At 45.3% G+C, this 25,452-nt stretch overlaps 1 protein-coding gene across 1 annotated transcript in view; it reads left to right on the top strand.

Annotated features, from left to right (window-relative positions):
- The window catches only part of LOC142776507 (uncharacterized), a 78,083-nt gene extending 53,451 nt beyond the window's left edge, over positions 1-24,632 (top strand). The window contains exons 3-4 of the mRNA XM_075880311.1: positions 8,614-8,962; positions 23,841-24,632. Of these exons, the coding sequence (XP_075736426.1) occupies positions 8,614-8,962; positions 23,841-24,219 (728 nt within the window). The 3' untranslated portion in view covers positions 24,220-24,632. The remainder of the gene's footprint in view (positions 1-8,613; positions 8,963-23,840) is intronic.
- The last annotated feature ends 820 nt before the right edge of the window (positions 24,633-25,452 follow it).

Genomic DNA, 25,452 nt, shown 5'->3' with positions numbered 1-25,452 from the left:
AATATATACTCATCCGCAAGCATGATGCTGCACAATCATCCAGTGTGGTACTTTACTTAGGAAGCATTTGCTAAATTTCTGTTGTTGTTTTTTTCTTTATACCTTTTCACTTTCAATTGCTCTAACTATTGTATAATGCTTGTTACTATTGCTTGTATGCCCAGTTGTTTTTAATCATATATGCACGTTGTTTTTGTCCTACTATCGCTCTTAGGCCATAAAATACAATCTTGTAACGCGTCCGGTTTGTTTTGCTGTCTGCCAGGCTCTGCCACTCAAGCCACCAACTGCTTTGGCAGGCCTAGTCACATGTACTGTTTTGTTTGAAGAAAAAAAGGTATTGTTATACCCGTGGGACTGCACCGTGCGCTCAACCTCCTGTGTACTCAGCTGGAAAGCCTGAAGAAAAGGGATTTTAAGAATGCCAGAGAACGAGAACCTGAAATGCTCTCCGTTGAAAGTCCATCGACGTATTCTAGGCGCAAGAAACCAACGTATTCTGTACTTCACAGCAACTTGGTACGGAAAAAAAAGGACAACCGCGTATTCTGCCTGTCCAGTCCTAACGGATCAGAAGCATGCACAAATGACTTGTCACTGACGCCGAAGCAACTGCTTTCCAACGACAAGAGGTGTTTCCGCGGCACCACCAATGGACATAAGGCATGGAAATAGAAAAACAAATTCCTGCTCCAGATGCCAAGCTCCACAAGCTACAAGCATGTGCTATCCCGACAGGTGTTCGCAAAAGTCAGACTATGCTAACAAGAACGACGAAAAAATTACGACAGTCTGCGCATCACTTGGAAGAAGACCCGTCAAGGAAAGCTCTATCACTTGCGTTTTTCTTCCCACTTTCCGATCATAGGCCGTGAATAATGACACCTGCCGCTACATACCGGGCGTTTTTGATGGTGGCAGTCATAACACGTTCATAACTGAAGATCTGTTCCAGCACCTCCACCTGAAAAGCGTGGGAACAACTCCAATAGCCTTCAATGCTTTCGCAATTTTATCAGACCAAAAGGCTTGGAGGCATTGCATCGTAGAACTACGACTGCGAAGCCAGTTTTTAGATGCGGAAATAGCCCTAGCAGCAATAGAGACACCAAGCTTCTGCCATGCATCACAGCGACAGCAATGAATGTAGCCTTCGTCGCCTCTTTCAAGAAGCTGGGAAAACATGTTGCCGATTAGGTGAAACACCCATCTATCATCCCCAGGAGTGGCATCAATGTACTGGTCTGGTACGACCAGATGTGGAAAGGGTTCACCGACGACGTTTCACAGTGCGAAGATAACGAGTCATTGATCGCACTGAACTTTAAGCTTAGATGGACCTTCCAGAGAACCACATCGCACTTGGTGTCTCAGCCAACTGCTTCACAAATGATGGTGTGCGTATTCGAAATTCAAGCTACTGATTTCGATGAGATTTGACACTCCTTTTGGGAACTTGAGAAGATAGGAATTACCGACGTGACAAACAAGTCACCTGTAATGAGCAACACCATGATACATTTTGAGAAAACCATTAGCTTGATATACGGAATATATGAAGTGGCCCTCTCTTGGAAGGATAGTTTCGAGGTTGCAAGCAACAGCCACGTCGCCATTAATCGACTGGACAAGCTTGTCAACCGTCCCGACTCCAGGAAGTAACTGCACGAAACGTATGACCGTTCTATAAGAGAGTACTTGCGGGCAGGACACGCTGATGTAGTCACTGATATGCCCGCAGATGTGACGAAGTTATATTACATGCTGCAAAAGAAAGTCATCCGTGTCCAAGCGCTGACGACGAAAATGAGGGTGGTTTTCGACGTTTTGTCACATGCCAAAAGATGCAAGTCCCTTAATGACTGCTTTGAAAAAAGTGACAAAATGTACTAGGACCTTGTGCAAATTAAGCTACGCTTCCGAACGCACCTATTGGCAGTGATCGTGGACATAAAAAAAGGCATTCTTTCAGATTGCGATTCGGAAGCATGACAGAGACATTTTCTGCTTTCTGTTGTTTGCAGAAGGATATTTATCCGAGGGTAAGCTGCAAAGGTAGAGGATGACAAGAGCGCCTTTCAGAGCTACATGTAGCCAATTCTTGCTCAAAGGTTTTATTGTCTATCACGTGAAAAAACACCGGCAGTCATCACACAAACCACACAAACTCTTGCCAAGTAGTTTTACGTGGATGACTTAGTCACTGGTGCCGATACTAATGAGTAGGCTACTAAACTTTACCGAGAAGCGCAAACAATCATGAAATTGGCCGGCATAACATTGCGAAAGTAGACAACAAATTCAGAAAACTTAGTGTGAACACTTGAACATCAGTATGCGTCTACTAGTAATTAGATTGTCATCTTTCACGAAATGTGAGTCAAATTCTGGGTTTGGGGTGAAATCCTGCAAAACATAAATTCAGCTTTTCGGTTAAAAATCTACTGCGTATTTTTACAGCACAGATGAACACGAAATTATTTGTCTTGCAGTTAGTATCAAGAATATTTGACCTGTTGGCACTTGTAGGACCATATACTATCACCATACAAATATTGCTTCAAAAGCTGTGCATAGGAGGGATTGGCTCGGTTGAAGTACTACCCAATGACCTGCAAAAAAAATGGAATGATTGGGTCATCCAGCTGCTGCAACTCCAATACGTTTTTGTTTCTCGCTGTCTGGGCGGCGGAGAAAGAAGCCTAATGTGCTTCAAGTACATGTTTTCCGCGATACCAGTTCAGTGGCATATGGAGCAGCAATATATGTCGTGCCAAGTCCTGAGCAGCCAAAACTTTTGATTGCAAAATTACGGGTAGCACCCATTTAGGAGACAACGCTGCCATGATTAGAGCTTCTGGCTGTCTTAATCAACTCAAGACTGTTGCCATACATGATGAGCGGTTTGAGAATTGTTCAAGTTGACAACATTAAGTGGACAGATTCGGCCATTGTATTGTCATGAATAAAAGGTGACGTCAAAAAGTAAAAACAGTTTATAGCCAACAGAGTCAATAAAATTAGGTGCAGAACAGATTCATCAAAGTAAAGATACTGCCTTGGACTCGACAACCAGGCTGACCTACTCACGCGTGTTGCGACGCTTGAGAGACTGCTATGCAGCTTTAATTGGTGCCATGGTCCTCAGTGGCTAGCTAGACAGATATCTGAATGGGCTGTACAGTTCGGTGGACAAGGCGTAGTGAAAGCCACCCAAGGTGAAGTTGCAACAGATCACGTCACACTAGTGACATTCTTCTCAATTCCGATATTCGACATTCAATGGTACACCAGACTTCAGCACCTAGTTAGTCACTGACTGGGTTTTCAGGTTTGAGGAGCAACGTAGAAAAAAGACGGATCACACTGGACATCTCGTGGCAATATAAATCTTGAACGCTGAAGAGTGTAGGATAAGATGTACTCAAGAGCAAAGCGTTCTTGCCAAGCTCACCGCTTTGACCAACTGCCAACCAGTCGAGTCTACATCTCGAGTCAATGAACTACGCCCTTACATAAACAAAGACGGAATTCCTTGGATTTGAGGTCGTTTATCGCTCATACGTTCCACACAAGATGTCAAGCACCCAATCGTGATGCCGTCAAACCCCCACTTTTTGCAAACAGAACCCATGTTCAAGTCCTACATGGACGTGTTAGAAATACACTTACGCTGCTTCGGGATCGCTGCTGGATTGGTAGAGCTCACACTTTGGTAAAGAGAGTGCTGCATGACTGCAATACATGCAAGCATATCATTGTGAGCCAGGAAGTGCTTAAACTGCTCTGTTGGCAAGTCATCGAGTGTCACCAACGAGCCCGTTCGAAGTCGTAGGAGTCGATTTTGTGGCCCATCTTTATGCGCGTAAAGAAAAGGGGACACGGAGTCTTACGTTGCACTTTGTACGTGTGCCGTGACTACAGTGGTGCATCTCGAGCTTATCTCGGAAGTGACAGCCGGAGCTTTCCTGCAGTGCCTACGACGATTTACAACTCGGAGAGGATTACCTAGGCTAATCTATTCTGACAACTCACGAAGCTTTCACAAGACATCGGCAGACATAAGGCGACTACATCAAATGATCCCTAAAGGAGACGTCGCTGGGCACCTCAGCACCAACGGCATTTCATGGAAGTTTATTGCACCAAATGCTGCTTGGTTGGGTGGATGGTGGGAGCACCTTGTGCGATCAGTGGAGCTGCCGCTGTGAACAATTACAGGCAAAGCTCGTCTGAACTACGAAAAAATATCCGGAATGCTGCCGAAGGTTGAAGCAGTCGTAAACTCTACGCCTACTACTTTTATCGAGACAGATGCCGGAGAAACTTGCACTTTAACGCGAGCCGAACTTTTCCTTGGATGCAGGTTGACTTCTATACCGTATGCGACCACTGATGAAGTCAATGTTGATTCCAAGCGGGCAGTCATCATGGGCAGACACAACTACAGGAAGCTCCTAGTCGAAAGTTTTTGGAAGCGTTGGCGAAAAGAATACATGTTACAACTATTTTCTGCACACTTTGCCGACATGAGATCAACTACAGCATTGAAGAAAGGGGACGTCGTTCTCGTGCACGCGGATAACACGCCACGCCAGCTATGGAAGCTTGCAAGGGTCACGAAAGTGTACAGCAGTGCTGACGGTCTCATTCGTTTCTGCTAGCTCAAGTTTCTGCATTCGTTTCTGCTAGCTCATTCATTTCTGCTAGCTCACAGCCTGCTGAGTGCCATGACGCAGTAAGTTGCGCTGCGAGTGTACGAGGACCCGGCCGGAAGAACGAAAGTGCACACTGATGGGTTCGTCCCACGGGAAGGCTTTGCTGCGGCCGCCTGCATAGCCCCTTAGCATCCTCAACAACAGCTGAACTGGAACGGCTTTTGTTGGCTACCGACCTCCTACGCAAGTGGCCAGCATTCACGAGCACAGCAATATTCTGCGTCTCGAAACCTGTCCTAAGCCATCTCGCGAGAGAGGAACATGGCCCGCTTTTGTCTCAGCACACTGCACGCAGCCTACTGGCCCTTCAAGAACGTGGCTGTGCTTTTGTGCTTCAGTGGGTCCATTCACACGTCGGCATCGCGGGCAACGAGGCTGCAGACGAACTTGCCAAACAAGCACACTACGCCGATACCCCCCCCCCCCCCCCCCCCTAAGGGACTACGCAAGCTCCTTCGACTCGGCAAGCAACAATCTTCGCTAGGAGTTAACACGCGAGCATTCTGACGCTTGGGTTTCCACCGGACGCCCCCGTCCTCCCATGTCAGTGACTGGTTTCACACGCCGCGAGCGAGGGCTCTTCGTAGCCATGAGGAACAGCCCCATATGGCCAGCAAAACCATCTCATCGTCTGCGCGGAGCAGGCTCACTGAACTGCGCTGACTGCGGCGTGGAGGAAACACTGTCCCACCTCATCTGTGAGTATCCTGCTCCCGGTAAAGCGCGCAAACGGCTTGTCAAGAAATACCGTCCCTTTGGACTGCCATGTGTGACCCTGCAGGAACTCCTACCCCCACCCACTATGAAGACCATCGCCGCTCTGCCCTTGCGGCCTTACTTGACTTTCTTGAGGACACCAGCTTGTCCGAACGACTTTTATGAGCCACTCGCCATGGTTAAGCATGTCCTCCTCCCATCATGCCAGTTTTTTTTCTTTTTATCCTCCTTGTCTTCACCCCGCCTCCTTCTTTTTTTAGCGTACTTTCTTTTCTTTACTGTAACTGTTCCTTCACCTTGTTGCCCCATGGTGGTATCAGTTGAGGTATCCTCGCATGAGGGAGAGTCGTCATACGCTCCCCACCCCATTTTCTTACCTTTTCACCTTTTTCCAAAAAATCCCCCTCCCCCTCCTTGTGCTCACGCGAGAGAGGAAAAGTCAGCGAATGCGCAGTAGAGTGCGGACGCCACTGGATCAAGCTCGCTCATAACATGCTTCGCATCTAAATGCGGAGATGGTGATTGAACTGTGCGTTTGATCTTATCTGCACACATCGAATTGGTGTGCCGTCAACACCCTTGTCGTCATCATCATCATTATCATCAGCCTGACTACGTCCACTGCCGGACAAAGGCCTCTCCCATGTTCCGCCAGTTAATCCGGTCCTGTGCTTGCTGCTGCCAATTTATACCCGCAAACTTCTTAATCTCATCTGCCCACCTAACCTTCTGTATCCCCCTAACCCGCTTGCCTTCTCTGGGAATCCAGTTAGTTATCCTTAATGACCAGCGGTTATCCTGTCTACACGCAACATGCCTGGCCCATGTAAATTTCCTCTTCTTGATTTCAACTATGACATTCTTAACCCCCGTTTGTTCCCTAATCCACTCTGCTCTCTTCTTCTCTCTTAAGGTTAGACCTACCATTTTTTCCCCATTTCTCGCTGCGTCGTCCTCAATTTAAGCTGAACTCTCTTTGTAAGTCCCCAGGTTTCTGCTCCGTAGCTAAGTACCGGCAAGATAAAGCTGTTATATACCTTCCTCTTGAGGGATAGTGTCAATCTACCTGTCTTAATTTGAGAGTGCTTGCCAAATGTGCTCCACCCTTGTACCACTACTTTACAGCACACCTTGGCGCACCAGAGCTATTGCGCTAGAATGTATTATCAAGCATGCGAAACACAACGCTTTTCTCTACGCAAGAACTTTTTGTATATGTACAGTCGTCAGCAGCGTTACGTCGAACGCTTCGATGCGTGGCTTCGGCTCACTTGAACTGAGATCAGCGCATGCAAGCGTTGAACATGATATGCTTGCTGCAGTTAGGAAAAGATGTAGCACGCGTCAGTTTCACTAGTAAATTTTTGTTTCCAGTCTGCCTAAACAGCCGGCGAAATGCACTCACTTCGCATCACTTGTTCGCCCCGTTTTCGCGTGGCTACGTTATTGCGCGCGCCCATAGCGTTTTTTGTATGCTTATCTTGGCACTGAACCATTGCGTGCTAGCTCACGCACCTTACGAGTTTGTATTCGTTGCAAATATTTACATGTATAAATAGCAAAGCAAACTCATCTTCATGACGTTTGTAAAAGTTGTACAATAAATAAATTTCAAACGTGGTGGCGTTGCTCATGTTCTCATTCAATAATATTCATACTGCGTCCATTGAACTGTTCTCGCAATTTAGAGTGCGCCTTACCGTTTGATTCACGCTGCATGGATGATTTCGTATGGAGCGCGCACGTTAAAGAACCCCAGGTGGTCAAAATTTCCGGAGCCCTCCACTACGGCGTCTCTCATAATCATATAGTGGTTCGGGGACGTTAAACCCCACAAATCAATCGATTTCGTATGGAGCGCAAAGTTTGTCCGTGTCATCAGCAGGAAAGAAGCATGGATATAACGCAAATGAAGCGATTTTTGTGCGTGGTTATTGCATAAAACCTGGAACTGCCATCTTAATTTAAAATAAAATCCTGGTTCTGAGACGCGAAATCCCAGATATTGTTACCCGCCGAAATGTTGTGCTCCAAGACCACATCTTTCGTGCAGTTCGAACCGAGCAGGAAGGCACACTCTAAATTTCGAGAGCATCTAACTTCATGCTGTCTGAAAATCATTGAATCAGTGCATCAGCAACGCCCCAGAAATACAGATATATTGTGCAACTTTTACAAACGCCTTGAATGTGCCTTTGCCCAGCCTATTACACCTGTGATTTTTTAGGAGCATCTGCAAATTCAAACACGATAGGCGCGTAAGCTGTCGCTCGCAATGGTTCATTGTCGAGATAGGTATAAGAAAACGAACGCCATGGGTGCGCATTAATGTAGCCACGCGTGAAACGTGGCGGAAACGGGATGCGAAGTGAGTGCATTTCACCGGCCGGTCAGACATACTGCAAACAAGAATTTACTGGTGAAACCGATGCGCGCTGCATTTATCCTTCACATTAGCAAGCATATCATTTTCAACGCTCGGTGGCGCCGAGGTCATGCGTCGGAGCGTTAAAATTGAAGGTGCGGACGACTGTACCTCTGAACCTTCCGTCACTTTTGTTCGATGAATTTTTAAGTGCGTAGGGTTTTTCAGAGCCACGCTGTCATATGATGTCAGCGGTAATGGGCGTAACGCTCAATACTAAGCGTGCATTGCAGCTAAGAAGTCTCTTTTGTTCTTCGAGAGCCTTGGTGATGATCAGTTATCATCATCCGCAAAAACACAACTTGTGCTCTCAGCGTGGTGCAGAAAAACCACGTATAAAATAGAAAAAAAAAGAGAAACACCGCACGAAATGGAGAAAAAAGGGAACATGAGAATAAAAAAAAACATCAATCAAGAGAAAAAACTTCACTCATACAGAGGTAGAAAAAGATGTAAAGGAATAGAAATGACATATGAATTGGAAACTAGTAAAGAGAGTGAGAAGGAAAGAAAGCCCTATAGAAACAGGGAGGGTTACGCAGCTCCGAACTTCTTTCACACCCTTAGTGTAAAGCTGCGTTAGTTTTTTTGTTTTTTTTTTCAGGTGAGCCCATCTTACCCCTAGAGCAAATTCTTCAACTAGCGATGCGGATAGCCATATTGTTAAACGTAGCAGTACGACGATGAAAATATACACTTCTATTGACAATACCCAAACTTTTTGTCGATTAAGGCTCTTTTACCTGTTTACAGATTATCTCGCTGAATGGGAGACGTTCACAAGGACGCTCTTGACAGTGCACCGTTGTATTTGGTGCTTGTCTCTGCTCATATTGGATGTTCCCCAACCTCGTGGGCACTTCTTCTGGGGACTCCGTTTGCATAATGGATGCGCTACAATTGTAATTGAAGTGTCTGCGCTAGAGGACCCTTGGCGGGACTTCATGTTGCCCTGCTTGCAGTACACATGTCGACTGAGGAATCCCCAGTGGACTTCACTGCACTACTTTGACAGCCTTTTTCCTCTTCCGCCGCTGATAGCCTACCGCATCAATGCGGCAGTCACCCAAGGGGCAGAACTACTGGAATTCCACGACACCAGGTACTTCATTGTCAATTTGTTTTTCGATAGATATACGGCTAGCCATAAAAATATAATTTCATTTGCATACACGGAAACACAAGGACGTCGACACAACAGAGAAAGAGCTAGCTGGCAACTGCCACCTGGAGAAGCACCACGCCTGCTTACACTTTTCGGAGATCGGAAGAGAGAGAGAGAGGAGATGAAGCTAAAAGGAGCGAATGAAAAAAAGCAGAGAGGGATGTAAAGGATAAAATACCGAAGACTTAGACAAGAATGAGCAAAGAAAAAGGAAGTGTATAAATGGGTGGCCAGGTTCGTTTGGTCAATAAAAGTCATTAGAGCTCACTAGGCCTGGTCGCGTCGAGAAACACAACCTTTCAGAAAGAATTTCTCCGTGGTCACGTGCTCAAATTCAAGGAATTATTATTTGGTAATCAACACAGCCCGCTGCGTAGCAAATGCGCGACAGTGCATTATAAGATGTTTGAGCGTTTTGCAAGAGCCACAATTTGCTCACAACGGACTGTTAACACGCCCATGATGGTACAAGTGTTCGTGCACCAACACAGAGCCGACTCTTAGTTTATGTAATAGTGCTCTGCAACGACGAGGGAAGCCACGACCACGAACACAAAGACAGAAAATACGTTGCCGACACGCTGGAGTCGGTACTGCTTTGTAGACGAGCGTTGTCCATCCTAAATGACATTTACGGGCAGTCATAACCATAATAATTACAGGACGAAGCAAGGTGATCCGTCTCTTCCTTTTCCACAAATACTGAAAATACTGAGACCTCTGAAGTGGCACGTGGGTTACTGGTGCCCTAGTGACAGGGGCACACCACGTACACTTGGCGAACAACGAGACAAAATGAGAAAACATTACAAGAATGCTGAAACTTATATATATATATATATATATATATATATATATATATATATATATATATATATATATATATATATATATATATATATATATATATATATATATAATCTGCTGCATTCACCGGCTCTCTGGTAACACTGACTCTCAAGTCTGCACCTGACTTATGAGACACCAAACAGAACCTTGCGCACCACGAGTGTCTGTAGGATGACAGCCTGGGTTGAAGGTTACCCCTTTTAATACTCGATGCTGCTAACCAACATATTTAAGGGCCAATAATCGCTGCTAGTGATGCGGTCACCAACGATGGTGAGTACCATAATCTATACCTCCTGATATCTGCTGAAAAAGCAAAAAAAATGCTGCAGAGGCGCCGAGGCCGTCGCTGCGCAAAGGTGCGTTCGTAAATACTTTAGTGCACTCTACACCTTTTTCAAAAAAGTGAAATTAGGCTAAGTGGTATTGCTCCGAAACAAGGTGGTCACACTTTTTGCGTATTCGTGGAATTGTGAGATGAGTAGGGAGCATACATTTGCTGCGGTTATTTGAAGTTGTCAACTCATTTCTCACCAGAATGGTTAGTTGTGTCGGTCAACAAAGTCACCATTTTACCTCGGCGCTGTACTAGCCTGTTAAGGAGTGCTTTGTCATCTGGGGCTCGGTACATATGCCAATATGATTCAACGCCATCTGGTCTTCTTGCAGACTAGAGGCAACTGGGGTGCTTCAGTAAGTGGGGAAATGGGTTGAGCCTCACGAAGTGAGCCACGTGTAGCGAGAGGCAGAGAAACGTGCTGAATCTCGCGACTTATTCTTAGGAGCGTGAGAGGAGTGGCGGTGGCTGTCTGCGTCCGTAACTCTGAGTGCAAGGACTCATTCTCTTCTAGCATCACCTTAAGCTCCGAGCACAAGTTGCGCGACAGAAACAGCGCTTTAACTACCAAGTGATGATGATGATGAGTGATGAAGATGATGGTGCAACAGATACTCGCATCCCGCAGAAATGAACCTAAAATGAACAATGTTGGCGTTTATACAAGAAGGGTGGGGAAGAGAGACAAAATGGTCTGCGAACACTCTATGTCTTCAACTTGGGCGGGCCATCGAAAACCGGTGGGTTTCCGGCGGGCGTCTCCGGGAACTGTGAGCTTGTGAGGGTCACTATGAAGGCACACTATTGCCATTAGCGAGTGCAACCGACCACGTGCAAATCTGCAGCGGACAGTGAAGTTTCACAGTGTGGGACAACAAACCTTGTGCAGAGATAGGCTTTTTCGAGGGGGGTAGTTGTTTTGTACACTCTGGTAAATATTTGGGGAAAATGCAGTGCAGCATAGTACGGCTAAAGCCAGCGGCTTTACCTGTACGTTGGTATGAACGTCGCCGGGATGGGCAGACAACGCAGGTGTCATGGCGATGGTGTGGGTAACGGAACTGGAGGCGTTATTTTACTCTGTGGCTGCTCTCCTGTCTGCCGTGTAGAGCGCAGAAGAGCCGCGAGCCTTGTGCTCGAGATATATGGGATGCGACCAGTCGTGGTGTAAAGCCGAGCTGTGTTCAAAGGACTGGCAGGCGTGTCTGCTGTAGTCGCAGAATAAGTAGGTGGAGCAAAGCGCACGTGCAGGGCTGTAGGCGGGCTGTCTGCCTGCATGTTCGGTAGACAGCCCGCCTGCTCAATCTGTTGCAAGCCACGCAGGTGGTCTTCTGAATTTTACGTCATCGTTGCAGCATCCTGCACGCTCGGCCGTAGATAGTAGGTGGCGCAAATCTCTGCTGTGGTAGACTTCAAAGAAGATGGTTGTTTCTGCTGGCAAGATTGGCAAAATGGAAATGTCGGTGAAAAGTTGGGTGGCTTACATAACATCGACAGTGATGCCTCCGCGAATGGGGGTGAAAGGCAGGCCTGATGATGTCCATGGTCGTAGCAGACTGAAGGGCGTGCCGTGATGTCGCCATCTTGAAGCCTTACATGTGAGATGGGTCGTGGGCCGTGGAGGTCAGACAGGACGTGCGGCTGGCGAGCATGCTTGAAGTGTTGCTGGCCGGTCGAATGCGCCATGAACTTTCAGAACCTCGTTTTGTAGGCAGTCAGGCGCGGAAATTGGTGCGCTGGTAGCCGGACATGAGGTTGGAAGTGACGCAGTCGGGTGGCGCAATCTTGGACAAGGGAGCTCTGCGGGCTGGGTTGTGCCACTCGCTGTGGCAAAGAGAAAACTTGGAAGTCACGGGCTTCCGGAAGCGGATGATAAGAGAGGCCCTAGCAGGCGAGTATCGCCACGCATAGAGCATCGTATGGGCGCGGGCTGGATGTAGACTCGGCAGCGAGGTGACGCACCTTCACCGGTAGGGCGTCAGTATAATGGCGTGCGTCATTGGTTGTGCCATGACGTCATTCAGTGCGAGAGTTGAGTCAAGCAGAATGAATTATACTTTGGGGTAGTCCGGGTAGGTAGGGTTCACTGACGGCCAGAGTAACAGAAGCACTGGCAGTGGGCCGCGCGGCTAAGGGCACGTTCTTCGGGTCACCACTTGCAGCGAGAGGCTGAGAGGCATGACAAATGTGGCCACTTCATTCTTCAGAGCCAAAGCAGAGTGGCGGCGGCTGCCTGCGTCGGTACCGCCAGGCGCGAGGGCTCGTTCTGTTCTAGCACGCGCCTCGATCTTCGAGGACGAAAAACGCGAAAGTGATGATGATGATGATAATGATAATATTAACACTAACAGTGGCGATGATGATAATGACTGATAAGGATGAAGGTGCTACGCAAGCATTACTCGGAGGGCAAAATCGATAAACCCGTTCCACTTGAGACATCCCAGCAGGTAGCACCTTCAAGACTGGCAAGTTACATGGCATGCCAGAAAATACAAATAATCGGTACACATGTCGCGCTGTCATCTGGTCAACGTAGTCACGCCTAACAGTCAAGGTGGTCAGATACTCAAACAGACACATCGATTTGCGCCTCACAGTTACAACAGCAGAGCGCCAAGAAAGGCAATCATTGATGACCTCACCCAGGTAGAGTTGTACTCACTGCCCAGCGAAATGTCATAAGTAACAACGCGAGGTTCACTTATTCATTCTTCAATGCGCACTTTATTTCTGCGCTCAAATAAAAAGTTTCGCACGAAATGTAGCAGACGACCTGAAATTCCCGCAGCCATAAGTGCAAAAATACTCATTTATGTGATACCGAGTCAAATACTTGCTGTATGTCAAAGAATACAACGCGCGCATACTGCCTGTTTGCTCGAACAGATTCAAACGAATAAACATAATGTACTATGATGTCGAGGACTTTACGGTGGAGCCGAAATCCGCTCATGGCATCAGGCAAAAAAGTGGTATTCTGTATTCTACCGTTCCGAAGAAACAGTGCCATACGTTTCAACATTTCAGAACATTTAAAATTAGTAATATTGGCCGCTATGACTTCAGGTGATATGAAGGGCGCGCAAGTTTTAAAATTGGCTTCACAACAGATTGGTTTCATTCAAAAGTAATCATACTCGTTCGCCACACCTAATCGATCTCATCGATGTTTTGCAAGGTACGTAACATCATCTTCACCTGGGGCAGTGCCACAATAACTAAATCTGAGCGCATGACGCAGCTCCGTGAGAGCAATTCTTACTTTATCGATCTAACAGGTAGGACTGTAGAAAAGTGTTATCGAATAATAACTTGCGTTGTTTTTTATTAGAGGCGAAGAAAAGTGCGCGAACTCTCCCACAAGAATCTTCGGAGTTTGTTCAGTCGTGATCCACAGTTCTGCAGTTGGGTTCTTGCAGACCTCAGGTGTTCTAGGAGCATTCAGTATGTGCTATACATTCCCAAAACCGTTCGCCATGTGCAGCCCGCTACACATTGGGGACCAAATTCGTCAACAAAGTTGTTTTGTGTGCTACCGAATGGCTGTTTCAAAGCGTTTATACGGCGCCCAATCAGAGATTATTTTATTACGCTGCACCCCCCTGTGAGCGCGGCGTCTACAAGCACGGAGTTTTAAAAGCTCAAGCTTTAGAGTTGGTTTATCAATGCTCCGCAGTCGTCGTACCGTAGCTTGTTGTAGGCACTCACTAACTAGTTTGAACAAGTTGTCATCTGATGGCGACTCTACAATAAGCCAACGCAACTTGTCCGAATAAGTAATGGTGTAGGTAGCACTCTGGCAGCTAGCAGATTATTTTGGAATTTACCGAATCTGCAGATGATGAGGCCCATCAGTCAGCTTCACTTCATCAAGCAAGCCATGCATTTCTAGTTGATAAGCTTAGATCAAAATTCGACTCTTTCTTTCCTCTACAAAAAAATGTGGGTGTTAAGCATTTGCAGATCATGTTTAACATTAAGCTCATTGAAAGCCAAACTAGGTGCGCCTAATAGTAACTAGAAAAATAGTTTGCCATACTTTAGAAAGACATGGCACATAATACATTTGTGACCATTTGATGCTCATTGAACAACATGTCTTCTGTCGTGCTGCAGATATATACTTGCAGCATTTTAACTAGGCCAGCTGCATTTTTTTAAGGTGACTACTTCAGCTCCTTGTTTGTCATTCTATGTTGGTTTCTATCATCATTAACTACAATTTTTTAGATAATGTACAACTGAGTTACATTAGACACTTCAATCACGGCTTGCGGAGCAAATTGACAGTATTTGAATAGATTTCATACCGATGAAAAGTGCCAGTGCTGTCGCACTTAATCGAAATTGACTGTACAGTGTTCAAAAGCAGCCATACATCAGGCGTTTTAATAAGTAACAAGGAATTTGTATCGGAAAATTTCAGTTAGAGCACCCCATAAAAAGTGCACTCTACTTTGTGAAGCTATCGCATTCCGGTCTCACTGGTGAATTGCGCAATGACTATCACACCAGCTTCGAAGCCACACTAGCTGACAACCAAGCAACGCAGCTGAAAAAAATTTTTTGCAGAGCACTCAAGCACGCACGATTGAGAAAATGAAGCACACAGTGGTGAATGGCTTGTGGAAGTGCTTCAAACAAAATGTGGTTTTTGCAAAGGAAACAAGGGCAGAAAAAATGTGGAAGTGTTTCTTATTGGGAAACGGGGGCTAGCAAATTCCGTCCTTCGCGTACGATGAATAACTTTTTTTAGGCGAAGCAATTGTTTACGTACCGAAGACACTTTGAGCGTTTCTGCCTGCATTTTTATAGCCGCTTACATAGAGGTGCACTCCGTATCACCGCCTGAACTTTGGGTGGACGAAAAGTAGTATTAAAGAGTACGAGGACTACCAATTACAATTGCCTGGTCATCAAATCAATAATGTGAAAGTTCCGTCACATAAAACTTCAAAGCCTTTCCTTGAAATGCGTGTACCACACATGCGTATACCACAGGATGTGATATGCGCTACAGGTGTCTGAACATTTATAACTCCCTAAGAACGGCAACAGACATTGGTAACTTCAACGCAACAGTGAATTGACATAAGCAGAGTTTACCTGACTAATGCAAAGAGTAAATGTTATGGTGCCAGCAGGGAGCGAAACTATGTACTTTGCGTCACAGTGAAGTGTTCCTCAACAAATCACGCCAGGCCTGGGAACTGTTTCGCAAACGGTATAACACCGAAAGTTGTTGGTAAATCAGCACACGGTCACGCGCGATGCCGTAGCTGTTCGCCACCACCGTCGTCATACGTAACCAGTATCTAATTAAAAAAACTCGGTCAATAAAAACAGCAATGACACAATGTAATTGAAACCTGAGTCCGCTGCGTTCATACCCAGTATTCTACCACTGGGCCACATCAGTGTTTTTTTTCTTTAGTGCATGCAAATATTGTAATCCAAGTGGCAAAGTATGCGCATATCATTCATCGTTTCAAAATTATCCTCGCATGCACACATGCGGAAGACACAATTTCATACACTTTAAAAGACTGGTAATCTAACACAATTATCTAGAACTCCAAGCCATTCCGGAACATGGTCGGAATCCTCTGCAACACTACGCACACTGGCTGCTGCTTCTCGGAAAACAGCCTTTGTCGAATGAGGTGGCTCAGCATGTCTGACATTCATGCGGCTCCTTCAAAATGAATAAAGACCCTATAACATAATTAAATCGTATGCCGCATTATTCTTGATGGTATTTTGAACTGAAGAAATGTAACACCATGAGCTGCTATAGGAAATTCTTTTTTGGGTAGTTTCCCTAATGCTGTACCCTGGTATAGCAGTACCCTGCTTAATGCTGTACCCTGGTACACACGACACGGCAATGAATAAAACAAAGCTCGATTGCTTCAGGCTCGTTTAACAGCCTACAATTTAGAAACCAGGGCACGTATATACCTTTTTTCATGAAGCCACGTCTTCACGGGTAATGTTTAGGTGTGTAGCTTAAACAACATCGTTTTCGCTGCTGGCAATATACACATTTTACGCACACGGTATAACATATCATGACCAGGTCGAGATAAATATTGCTGTAAGTAAACAGGTTCAGGAAAAAATGGTGCTGACAAGTGCAGCAGTAAGTGTCGTTCTGTCTACAATGTATAGATATTTCAAAGAGAACCTGGCCTTCAAAAACTGCATAGCCTGAACAATTTCTTTCAAGAAACCCAACAATTGCAAGTTTTCAGCAACTTTTTTTTGAAGAAAACAAAAGGGAGGTGGTAAGCAAGATGGTTCCGGATAACAGCCAAAAGAAACGGGTGACACACATCCTTAATAGGAAAAGATCGCATCGCCAGTTGTCCTACAAACAAATGCTCAAGACTAAGCCTCCCCGCTATCTCTCAAGCGGAAGAAAAAGGTTGTCTCTTCACATGGTTTCCCATGAAGAATTCCAAATGATGCAGGCAAATGTCCTGTGAAATGCCCGGATATGTACGCCAGAGCCATACAGTACTTGTAGAATGCAGACAAGTTTTGATGCAAGAAAAATTTTGCATGCTTTGGCACTCAGAAATAAAAAAAAAACGGAAAGATCTCGTTCTCGCCAAGTCGACACTTTTTGACGGATAGTGCTTTTGGCGGACGTTTAATGGGGGCCACTATTACGGTGGTTATCGAGGGGCACACCAAGATAACAAGCTAGAGCTCCATTCCAACAAATATTTACAAAAACAGAGCGAGTTAGTGCCAACGTTCCCAGCCAGAATCCTCTGTTTTTTTCAGCATTTATATTAGCTCCGGAAATTTCACAAAAATGCACAGTAGTGGTCACTGCTTCTTAAACATTCGATTTATCCACGCAGGAAAAAGAAATGTCATTTTTGTAGGCTACAACTTAAATTTCCTCGACTTCATGTTTATATCCAGAATTAAGTAGTAAGCTTAAACAAAGTGGTTCTAAGTATACTGCTAAAATTAAAGGCGAAAGCGGACACCCCTGACGCACTGATGAATTTACTTCTATTATACCTGAAAGCATGCGATTCACTATTATTTTTGTGCACTTTTTATAACATAGTGATATGCCATCATACAGTACATCTAACTGGAAATATCTGAGCAGTCGAAACCAAAAATTATGTCGTACCTTATCAAAAGCCTTAGCAAGATCAATTTGAAGAGCTGTCTGATTCATGCTACCGTTACTGCTCTGAAGGACTGATGGCTCTACATGGATATTTATCTGTATAGAATGGCCTCTCATTCCTCAAGTTTGACGGGTGCCTACAGACCTAGTAATGACTGTTTGGAACCTTTTCGTGAGGATTTTCCCAAGTTTTTTATAATCAACGTAGCATAAAGACATATGCGTATATCTAGTTACTCTATTTATAATTCGCTATCTGTGCTTATCGGGATGAACATAGTATGACCGTGATAAAAGGAAGTTGGAACTTGCCCAATTTTATAGGCTTTTTTTATAAAACGCCTCAAGGAAAGGATCAAAAAGTTTGTCAAGTACAATGTAAACACTAGTGCTTGGAACTCGTTTCCAAACTGGCCTTAGACGGGCTTGATTTCGGGAAAGAAATCGCATTAACGTGATTAAGAAAGCGTTTTATAACAGTAAAGAAACAGCCTGGCATCAAACGATTCAATTTTCATAACCAGTGGGCCGTTCAATACTCCAACACATTAGAAAACTTGTTCTTGATCCCCTTAAAACGTTGCGCATACCCACTCCAGGGATATTTCTTCATCGTCATCAGCCATTGATTGAAAAAATCTCCAAAAACTCCTAACTAGTGTGCAGCAGATACCACTCTTCTACAAAAAATTACAAAGGATAGCGTAGCAAATGCTGGTCTACTATACAAAATTTATGATTACTCGTGGCGTAGTGAGTACCCAGCAGTGCGCTTGTAGCAAGGCAAATAACGTTTAGAAAAAGGCTCTGAAAGGCCGCTCTTCTCCAATTTATTCTCATATGTACACCAGTGGTGCAGTCGTGACGTCAGATTAGCGTGAAATGTAATTAAGTGCAATCCACTGAAATGTGTCTACGTGGCTCTATCGAGGGCTACCATCCTCACAAGCAATACATATCGGCTTTCCACTTCTGTTGTTCGTAATGCCAACATTTCTCTTGGGATTGTTACGCAACCATAAATAATTTGTTATACAAAGCTTATGCGACTGTTTCACATACAGTTTTATGCCTGTAACATTAGTACATATGTCTAGCGTCTTTTTGTAACGTTTCGCTAAATAATGTTAATCCCGTTCCCTCCCGCGTTTTGCATAACACCGATGACCATGGTACGTCGGATCTGGCGAGGTTTACTTATTTATTTTTCAAGGTATTTATTTATTGAAGTTCATCGCATTACTCACCACACACTCCTGACTGCTTCCAGTCTACATGCCAGCGATGGGACAGTAAAATCTAGGTTCTTAGCGATGTTGTAGAAACCAACTTTCACCACTCGGCGCCCGAGACGCACCACCCAAAGTGGTATAGCAAAGTGGGAGACGAATCATGCTGCCGCTATTTCAGTAGCGGTGATTGACTTGCTGGTCGCTTGAAGATGAAGCAGAAACGCTGGAGAAATTGCAGTAGGCTGAGCAAAAGTTGTATTTACAGACTGTACAAAAGGTAAATAAGTACGAACGTCAACGTTACCGAAAAAGAACAAAACAACACTGTGGAAATGAACCGATTTCTGTAAGGCGACCCTACGAGACTCGGTAGAGCCGATGATGTCTAACACCTCGCAAGCCCAGTTTAGAACACTTGGCGGAATTTCGGGGCCTCTTCTTATCTCCTCGGTGCTCCGCCCTTGCATAGCTCTTGGCGAATCGTCACTTGTCCACTGATAGTACAGTCACTTGGTCGATGAAAAACCCGCCACGAGGACGCAACCTTCGTACATGTGCGAGGGCTCACATCCTCACCCCAAATAACACAACAACCAAAATGTAAATAAAACAAAACTAGAAAAAGTCATGGAGGCATGGGCAAGCTCAGCAATGCGCGATTATCTTGACAGAGCTACACGTACTGGGTATTGCAGCCATAGGACAACTTCTATGTATTACGTCAACTTCTTGACGGCGGGGCAATAATTAGTTTGTTGTCTGCGCGCTGTGAGAGGAACCGCTCGCTGATTGCCCGTGGTTCCACTTACGAGCTCATTTGCACGGAAGCAGGCGAAAACATGTCACTGCGACAATACGCACCAAATCGCCGACTGGGCGTTTGATCATCGCGACATCTGCCACGCTCTCACGTGTCGCCAGCCCACCCACTTCCGAGAGCTACCGGAGCTAAGCCGCACCAGGACAAAAGGTTGTCGGTGACCTCCGAGCTTTCGCAACACGCGCTGGCTCGAAATGGCGTGCGTAAAGACAACATGCGGCTGGGCTTCAGCTGAACCGAAGTGAGGAGTCACCGCGCCGCTCTGTGTCTCGGAAGAGGCCCATGGATTCGCCGATTGCCAGTGTCGTGAGGCAATTAGTTGGCCGTCACAATGACACTTATAATCCCACCCCTTATGTTGCCCACGTGGTGGTTGGTTTCCTTTTCCCGTGTTAGCAGTAACTCGTAACGCTCGAGCGTCTCTGGTGCTGCCGAACTACGTGGCGTACCATGCTGGCGCCGTACTCACTGCGCGATCACGGCAAATCCAGTCGGACACGCTCCGACTGAGTGCCATGAAAGCAATGCTGCCTGCCAGTGGCTGACTTGCCTCCCGATGCTTACGGCACAAAAAACTGCCACGCAACCGATTCTAACCGGGATCCTACAGAGACCTTTTTCTGAATAACACTGGTATTTCAGTTGCTACAGGCAACAACGAAGCTCTTGCTTTCGTCTAAATGCAACAATGAAATCCGAAAACGAGAAGTGACATATCGTCACAATGAACAATAATATTTTCATGTCAGAAACAGCTAATTACCCGCGAGGCCGTGGTTTATAGAGCATCAATGTTTGAAAATACTGCACATACACATACGCAAGAGATGGTCCTCAATGCGCATGAATGCGCGTTGAGCCCATTATTTCCGTCCGCCGGACTCCACTCTATGTTTGCTTTTTGCGAACGATGCTGCCACCGAAATCTGCGAGTTGCAAAATCTTCTGTTTAGACAGAACTGACAAGTAAACCGACACGAACGGCATATAAGCACCCATCGTGAACTTTAATCGCGATCGGCGCAGACGTAGAGGCATGCACGATATTGCAGTGCCATGGCTCTCTTGCGTTGAGCACTGACAACCCCAAAAGAGTACCCGCAGCTCCCTTTGCGGGAGTAAAGGCTTGTCCCATTTTCACTCTCTTTTCAGGAGTGCTGGGAACTCCCTGGTCCTCAGCAGGCACACTTTCTCGACAAAGTGCTGGTACTCCGGCTGAACGAGAGTAAGCAAGCTCCCTCGCCAGAGTACAGTCATGCTTCTGAAATAGAGTTCATACACTCTCTGCCGGAGTTGAGCTACTCTCTCACAGAGTTTTAAATTTTGGTCAGGCTAGAGTACATGAACTTCCTCCAAAAGTACAAGCACTCCTGCTGTGGTAGGAGTATTATCTAAAAAATGTCGAGTGATTTCTAAAAACAGTTAGCTATATAGATTGCTTGAGGCTTGCGTCACATATACAGGATGGGCATTGGCACACCTATTATAACAGTACGCTACACTACAAACGGCGAGACTGAACATATACCTCTCGCGCTTTGGAATACCATTCATACAGCAACCGATAACAATACTCATCATGTCTAGCCCCCTTCTATTGCAGGTGGCGCAACATCTCTATTACACGTTTTGAAGAGCAAACATACATCTATAGCGTGTGCAAGTATCTGCTGAGCGTTAGGTACTCTGTAGGCACGCCAACCTTTTATTATAAAACTAAATGACATTCACCGCGGCTTTCGTTACTTATTTGTAATTATCAGCTGGCATTCTGTCATATCGGTTCAGTGCAATGTAGCCCCTTATGGCAAGCCTGGGAGTTGTAGCTAGGCACTTACAAACAAAGATGGGACGGTTTTTCCGCTATGTTGACCGAGAAATATTCTACCAACGTTAGTACCCGGTGTCTGATCCGACTTGCGATGCCATGGTGTGTACTAGTACGCCAAAAAAACAACGCCAGTCGGCAAAACTACAACTAAAACGCATTTCTAACAATCCTTACAGTTTTGCTTACTTCGTCTGCACTTTAATGCAACAATGAGAGGTTTGAAGAATGCTCAAACGTCCATCTTTGCGAGCCTCCTGCGCCGAGATTGGTTCAACTAAATGTGACCCGTATACGAGTACAAGTCCCAGCGAATGTAGGCCTAGCTTACCGGCCACGTCCGTCATAGAAGCCATCGGCGCTTCTGGGTTTATCAATATGTTATGCCGAGAAGTAAGCATGATGGTATAGTAGAGCCTTACCTTCGGTTAACTTAAATAAACCATTGTTTCTTGTTTACGGTGTCCACACATGCAGCGATGAGAATCAAGGCGAGGCGCTTTCAGCTGGTGGTGCAGAGAACATGCATGGGCCGCCACTCAAAACCTCCTTGCGCACTCGTCGGTACTTCACTGACTCATACGTGAAAACAAAGGCTTGTCGTTCGGTGCACATAGATGAAATAACACGAAGAGACACTTTTGTGCACATGCAATTTGTTTTTTTAGCAATCAGATATGTAGTTCCTGCTATTAGTTTGCATATACAAATCAGTACACTGACACGGCTGCTATACGGCTGCTGCTAGCGTCGCTTGCGCAAGCAAATACACCTGATTCAATCAACTACGCGCGTATATATTGAGCATTAGAGTCGAAATCAAACCTTTGCGAACGTCAACCCACACTAAATGTAAGAAATGGCTATTTCACTCGGAAGTAAATGCCGATAATCTGCCCAAGGCTCTCGCTAATTTTTATATACCTTCTTTTCTATGTTGTGAATTCTGAAGTAAACTTGACGTCTTTGGCAATAGCGGCAAGTCATGCGTGGGCGCCAGTAGTTTTCATAATAAGACGCAAGGTCTAGGTAGAAACGAAAATCGCGTATGTGTTCAAAATCCGATTTGCGGAGCAGAATGACGTGTTTTCCTTTTACTAGTCTTTTTTTCCCACGAAGTAAGCCTTTCGCGACGTGGCGTAGTGGTAGAGTACCTGCCTGGTCATACGTATGTGGCCAGTTCGAACCACGCTGTTCAGTTTAGTTTTTTTTTTTCACTTGATGTGTTGAACCTCTACCTTACTCTAGTAGCATCTTGTTTGTGCTGTAACCGAACTTTTGGCGACGCGTTTGATGCTACAGCTGATTCTTGCTTCAGAGAAAAGATGTTCATGATAACACAACCATAGTTTTATTATCACTGAAAGTTATCCTATTAACTGGACACATAAAACTCGAATCTGGAGCGTCTGTAGTATACGCCCAGAGGCGTATGGTTGCGGGACAGTTATATTGCTTCGCTGCATCGATAGTAACAAGCAAGCGCTAGATTGTACTCCGTCAGCAAGAACGGCGTGCCAGACATCTTTCCCGCCTCATCAGCATGAGAGTTTTATAGATTGAAAACTCTTCCTGAGTAGCAGAGCAGACGCAGTCTCTTTTACACTGCCTTCAAAAAAAAAAGTTCCGCGGCCTACTCCACCCTACACTACCACGGAGTGAAAGAACTCTGGGGAGAGTAACGCAGTTTCTCTGCTCTTGCAGTACTATCTCAAATTCTTTGAGTGAAGCCAACAGCGACAGAATAGAGATCAGTCCTGCTTGCATGGTCTTAATTGCTGACTAAAGTTGTGTGCGATGCCACTGCTGTCCATCCGCAGAGCCAAAATGATGCTTATTGCCCCCACCAATAAGCTGAACTAAAGTTGTGGTGCACAGGAGCACCAGAATAGAATGATTGCGAGAGTTACCACGTTGAAAACAGGGCACAGAGAAGAGACTGGACAGGCGTTGACTGGAAATAAAATTTTAATGAAACGAAAACGCACAAGTAATAGTTGTGAGTAACGTCACAATAGGATCTGTTTGCAGTCAGCGCCATTCCTGTGTCTTCTATTTTGTGTCCTGTTTTCAACGCGCTAAGTCTTGCTACGAACCGAAAATCTTGCGTGAAAACAACCTCATGCCGTTTCAAAATGGTCATGACCATCACCTGGTTCTGCAAAGGCACACCAGTAATAACTAGGTTGCTTGTGCACTGCCGCTTGAAACCATATATAGGATTTCGTGAGAGGCAGCAAACGGCGTCATTGCTACCCCAAATTGAAGATGCATATTTAGTTGTCTCTCTTTAGCTATTGTGCATAATGGGCTTGGTTTGGTCAAGGTAAAGCGATACCGACTCACCTAAGTGGCTGTGTCACGTCAGTATGTTTCAGAAGATTACTTTGTGTTCTTGCAAAGTCATTTTTGCACAACTGGTGTGTTAACATATTTCTAGTTAAGGTTAAAAGGAGGCAGCTATTATTATAATCACTTGACAAGCAATTGGGCTACTTATTATGTTTTCGTGGAGTGCTCTAAAACTGTCTTGCTAGCTCGAGTAAGTGAACAGGCTCAAAATAAGTTTTGCTTTCAATAATCACCGCAGGATCGCCCGCATATTGGAATCAACAATGGATATGCCGTCTCTGCGGAATATTGAGATATACCTCGGCAACGATAATGGGGGCCCAGTGGTACCACCGGAGGTCTCGCTAAAGTTGACACACCGGGGCTACTCGGAACGTCGGAAGCTCATGTACGAGGTCGATGGAGGTCTCCAAAGCGTCATGAACTGCGAAAGCCACGATGACTCCAAAGTCAACGTAACGGTCGCTAAAAGGGCCGTACCACTTCCAAGACTTGTCACGCGTCGAGAGCTGACTGGTTCCTCGCTTGATCTGTCGCGATACGTAATTACACTAACACACGATGCATCGCCGTATGATTATGTTATCAACGTTGTGCCAATGGTACGTAGGCAATGAATCGGATTGTCTGATTCTCAACCAGAATGAAGTATAAGTTTCAGAAAAACATACCTTTTTTACGCCGCACACTGTAGTTTCAAATGGTATCGATGAAAGCCAACATAATAGGAAGTTCATCGGAAACGTGAGAAATCCAACATAATGGGAAGTACATCAAAAACGTGCGTTGATCTTCTTTTTGAGCTTTTGCTTGTGACGACCGACTTGTGATTTCGTGACGGAGAAAAACGGGAAGCAGTCGCTTTACTTCAGATATTCAGACGTGTCTTTTCTCGACGTTTAGACTTGAACAACGGCCCCGACACTAAGTGCGAAGCTGTCAGAGTGAAACACAGCCGAAAGAAACTTCGCAGGTGAATCTCCGCACTTTTTATGTATGCATTTTTCACATAAAGTGGGCCTCCGTTCGACTGATTGGTCTCGCTCTCACATCGCAAAAAGACATGGCGAATCCGATGGTTTTGAAAACTGCTACGTCATAAATTTATTGAAAAGCTTTTCCTGTTTTATTTGTGAATTCTTTTGCAAGTTTTAGAGAATTGCAGGCGTACATTCAAGGTATTACACTGCGACTCGTTTTTCACGTAAATATTTATTACTAGGTGTCACCACTTTTTTCACGCCATCTCTACGGCTTTTTAGGTAGGTAGCGCAGAACATGAGCTATGACATTAGCTTAGCCGTTTTACCACAAGTGTGAAGAAACGCCAGAAACATTTTGAACGCGTTGTGTTGTCCTAATGAACCATCTAACTCGTCAAACCAACGAAGATGGCGCGATATTTAGACTTGCGCATCACTGACGCTTTCGCAATGCAACTGATTCGGCCCATAAACATGTTGAGGCGTTTAATGCAGCTTCAAAATACTTCAGATTAGACGTCACTTCTTCCGAAATATTTAGTGCAGAGGCTATGAAAGAAGTTATATTGTGATAGCAATTATATGGACATTCCCGGCTGGTTTTGGCCGTCGCCGCCACCATATATATATATATATATATATATATATATATATATATATATATATATATATATATATATATATTGAAGCTGAATAAACGCTGTCTCAACCCAGACGTCATACGTGGTGGAGGTGCTGGGTAATCTCTGCGGCCAAGTCATTTGGGCTGAAGGCGAACTCCTTGGTCTTGCCGCTGACCAAGATCAGCCGCAGGTTCACACAGTCACTGGTGCCTTCTCCTGATGAGCAGAAACCCATCATGCTGTC

Source organism: Rhipicephalus microplus, chromosome X, assembly GCF_043290135.1.
Source record: "Rhipicephalus microplus isolate Deutch F79 chromosome X, USDA_Rmic, whole genome shotgun sequence".
Classification (NCBI taxonomy): Eukaryota; Metazoa; Arthropoda; class Arachnida; order Ixodida; family Ixodidae; genus Rhipicephalus; species Rhipicephalus microplus.
This window is presented reverse-complemented; position numbering and strand designations above follow the sequence as displayed.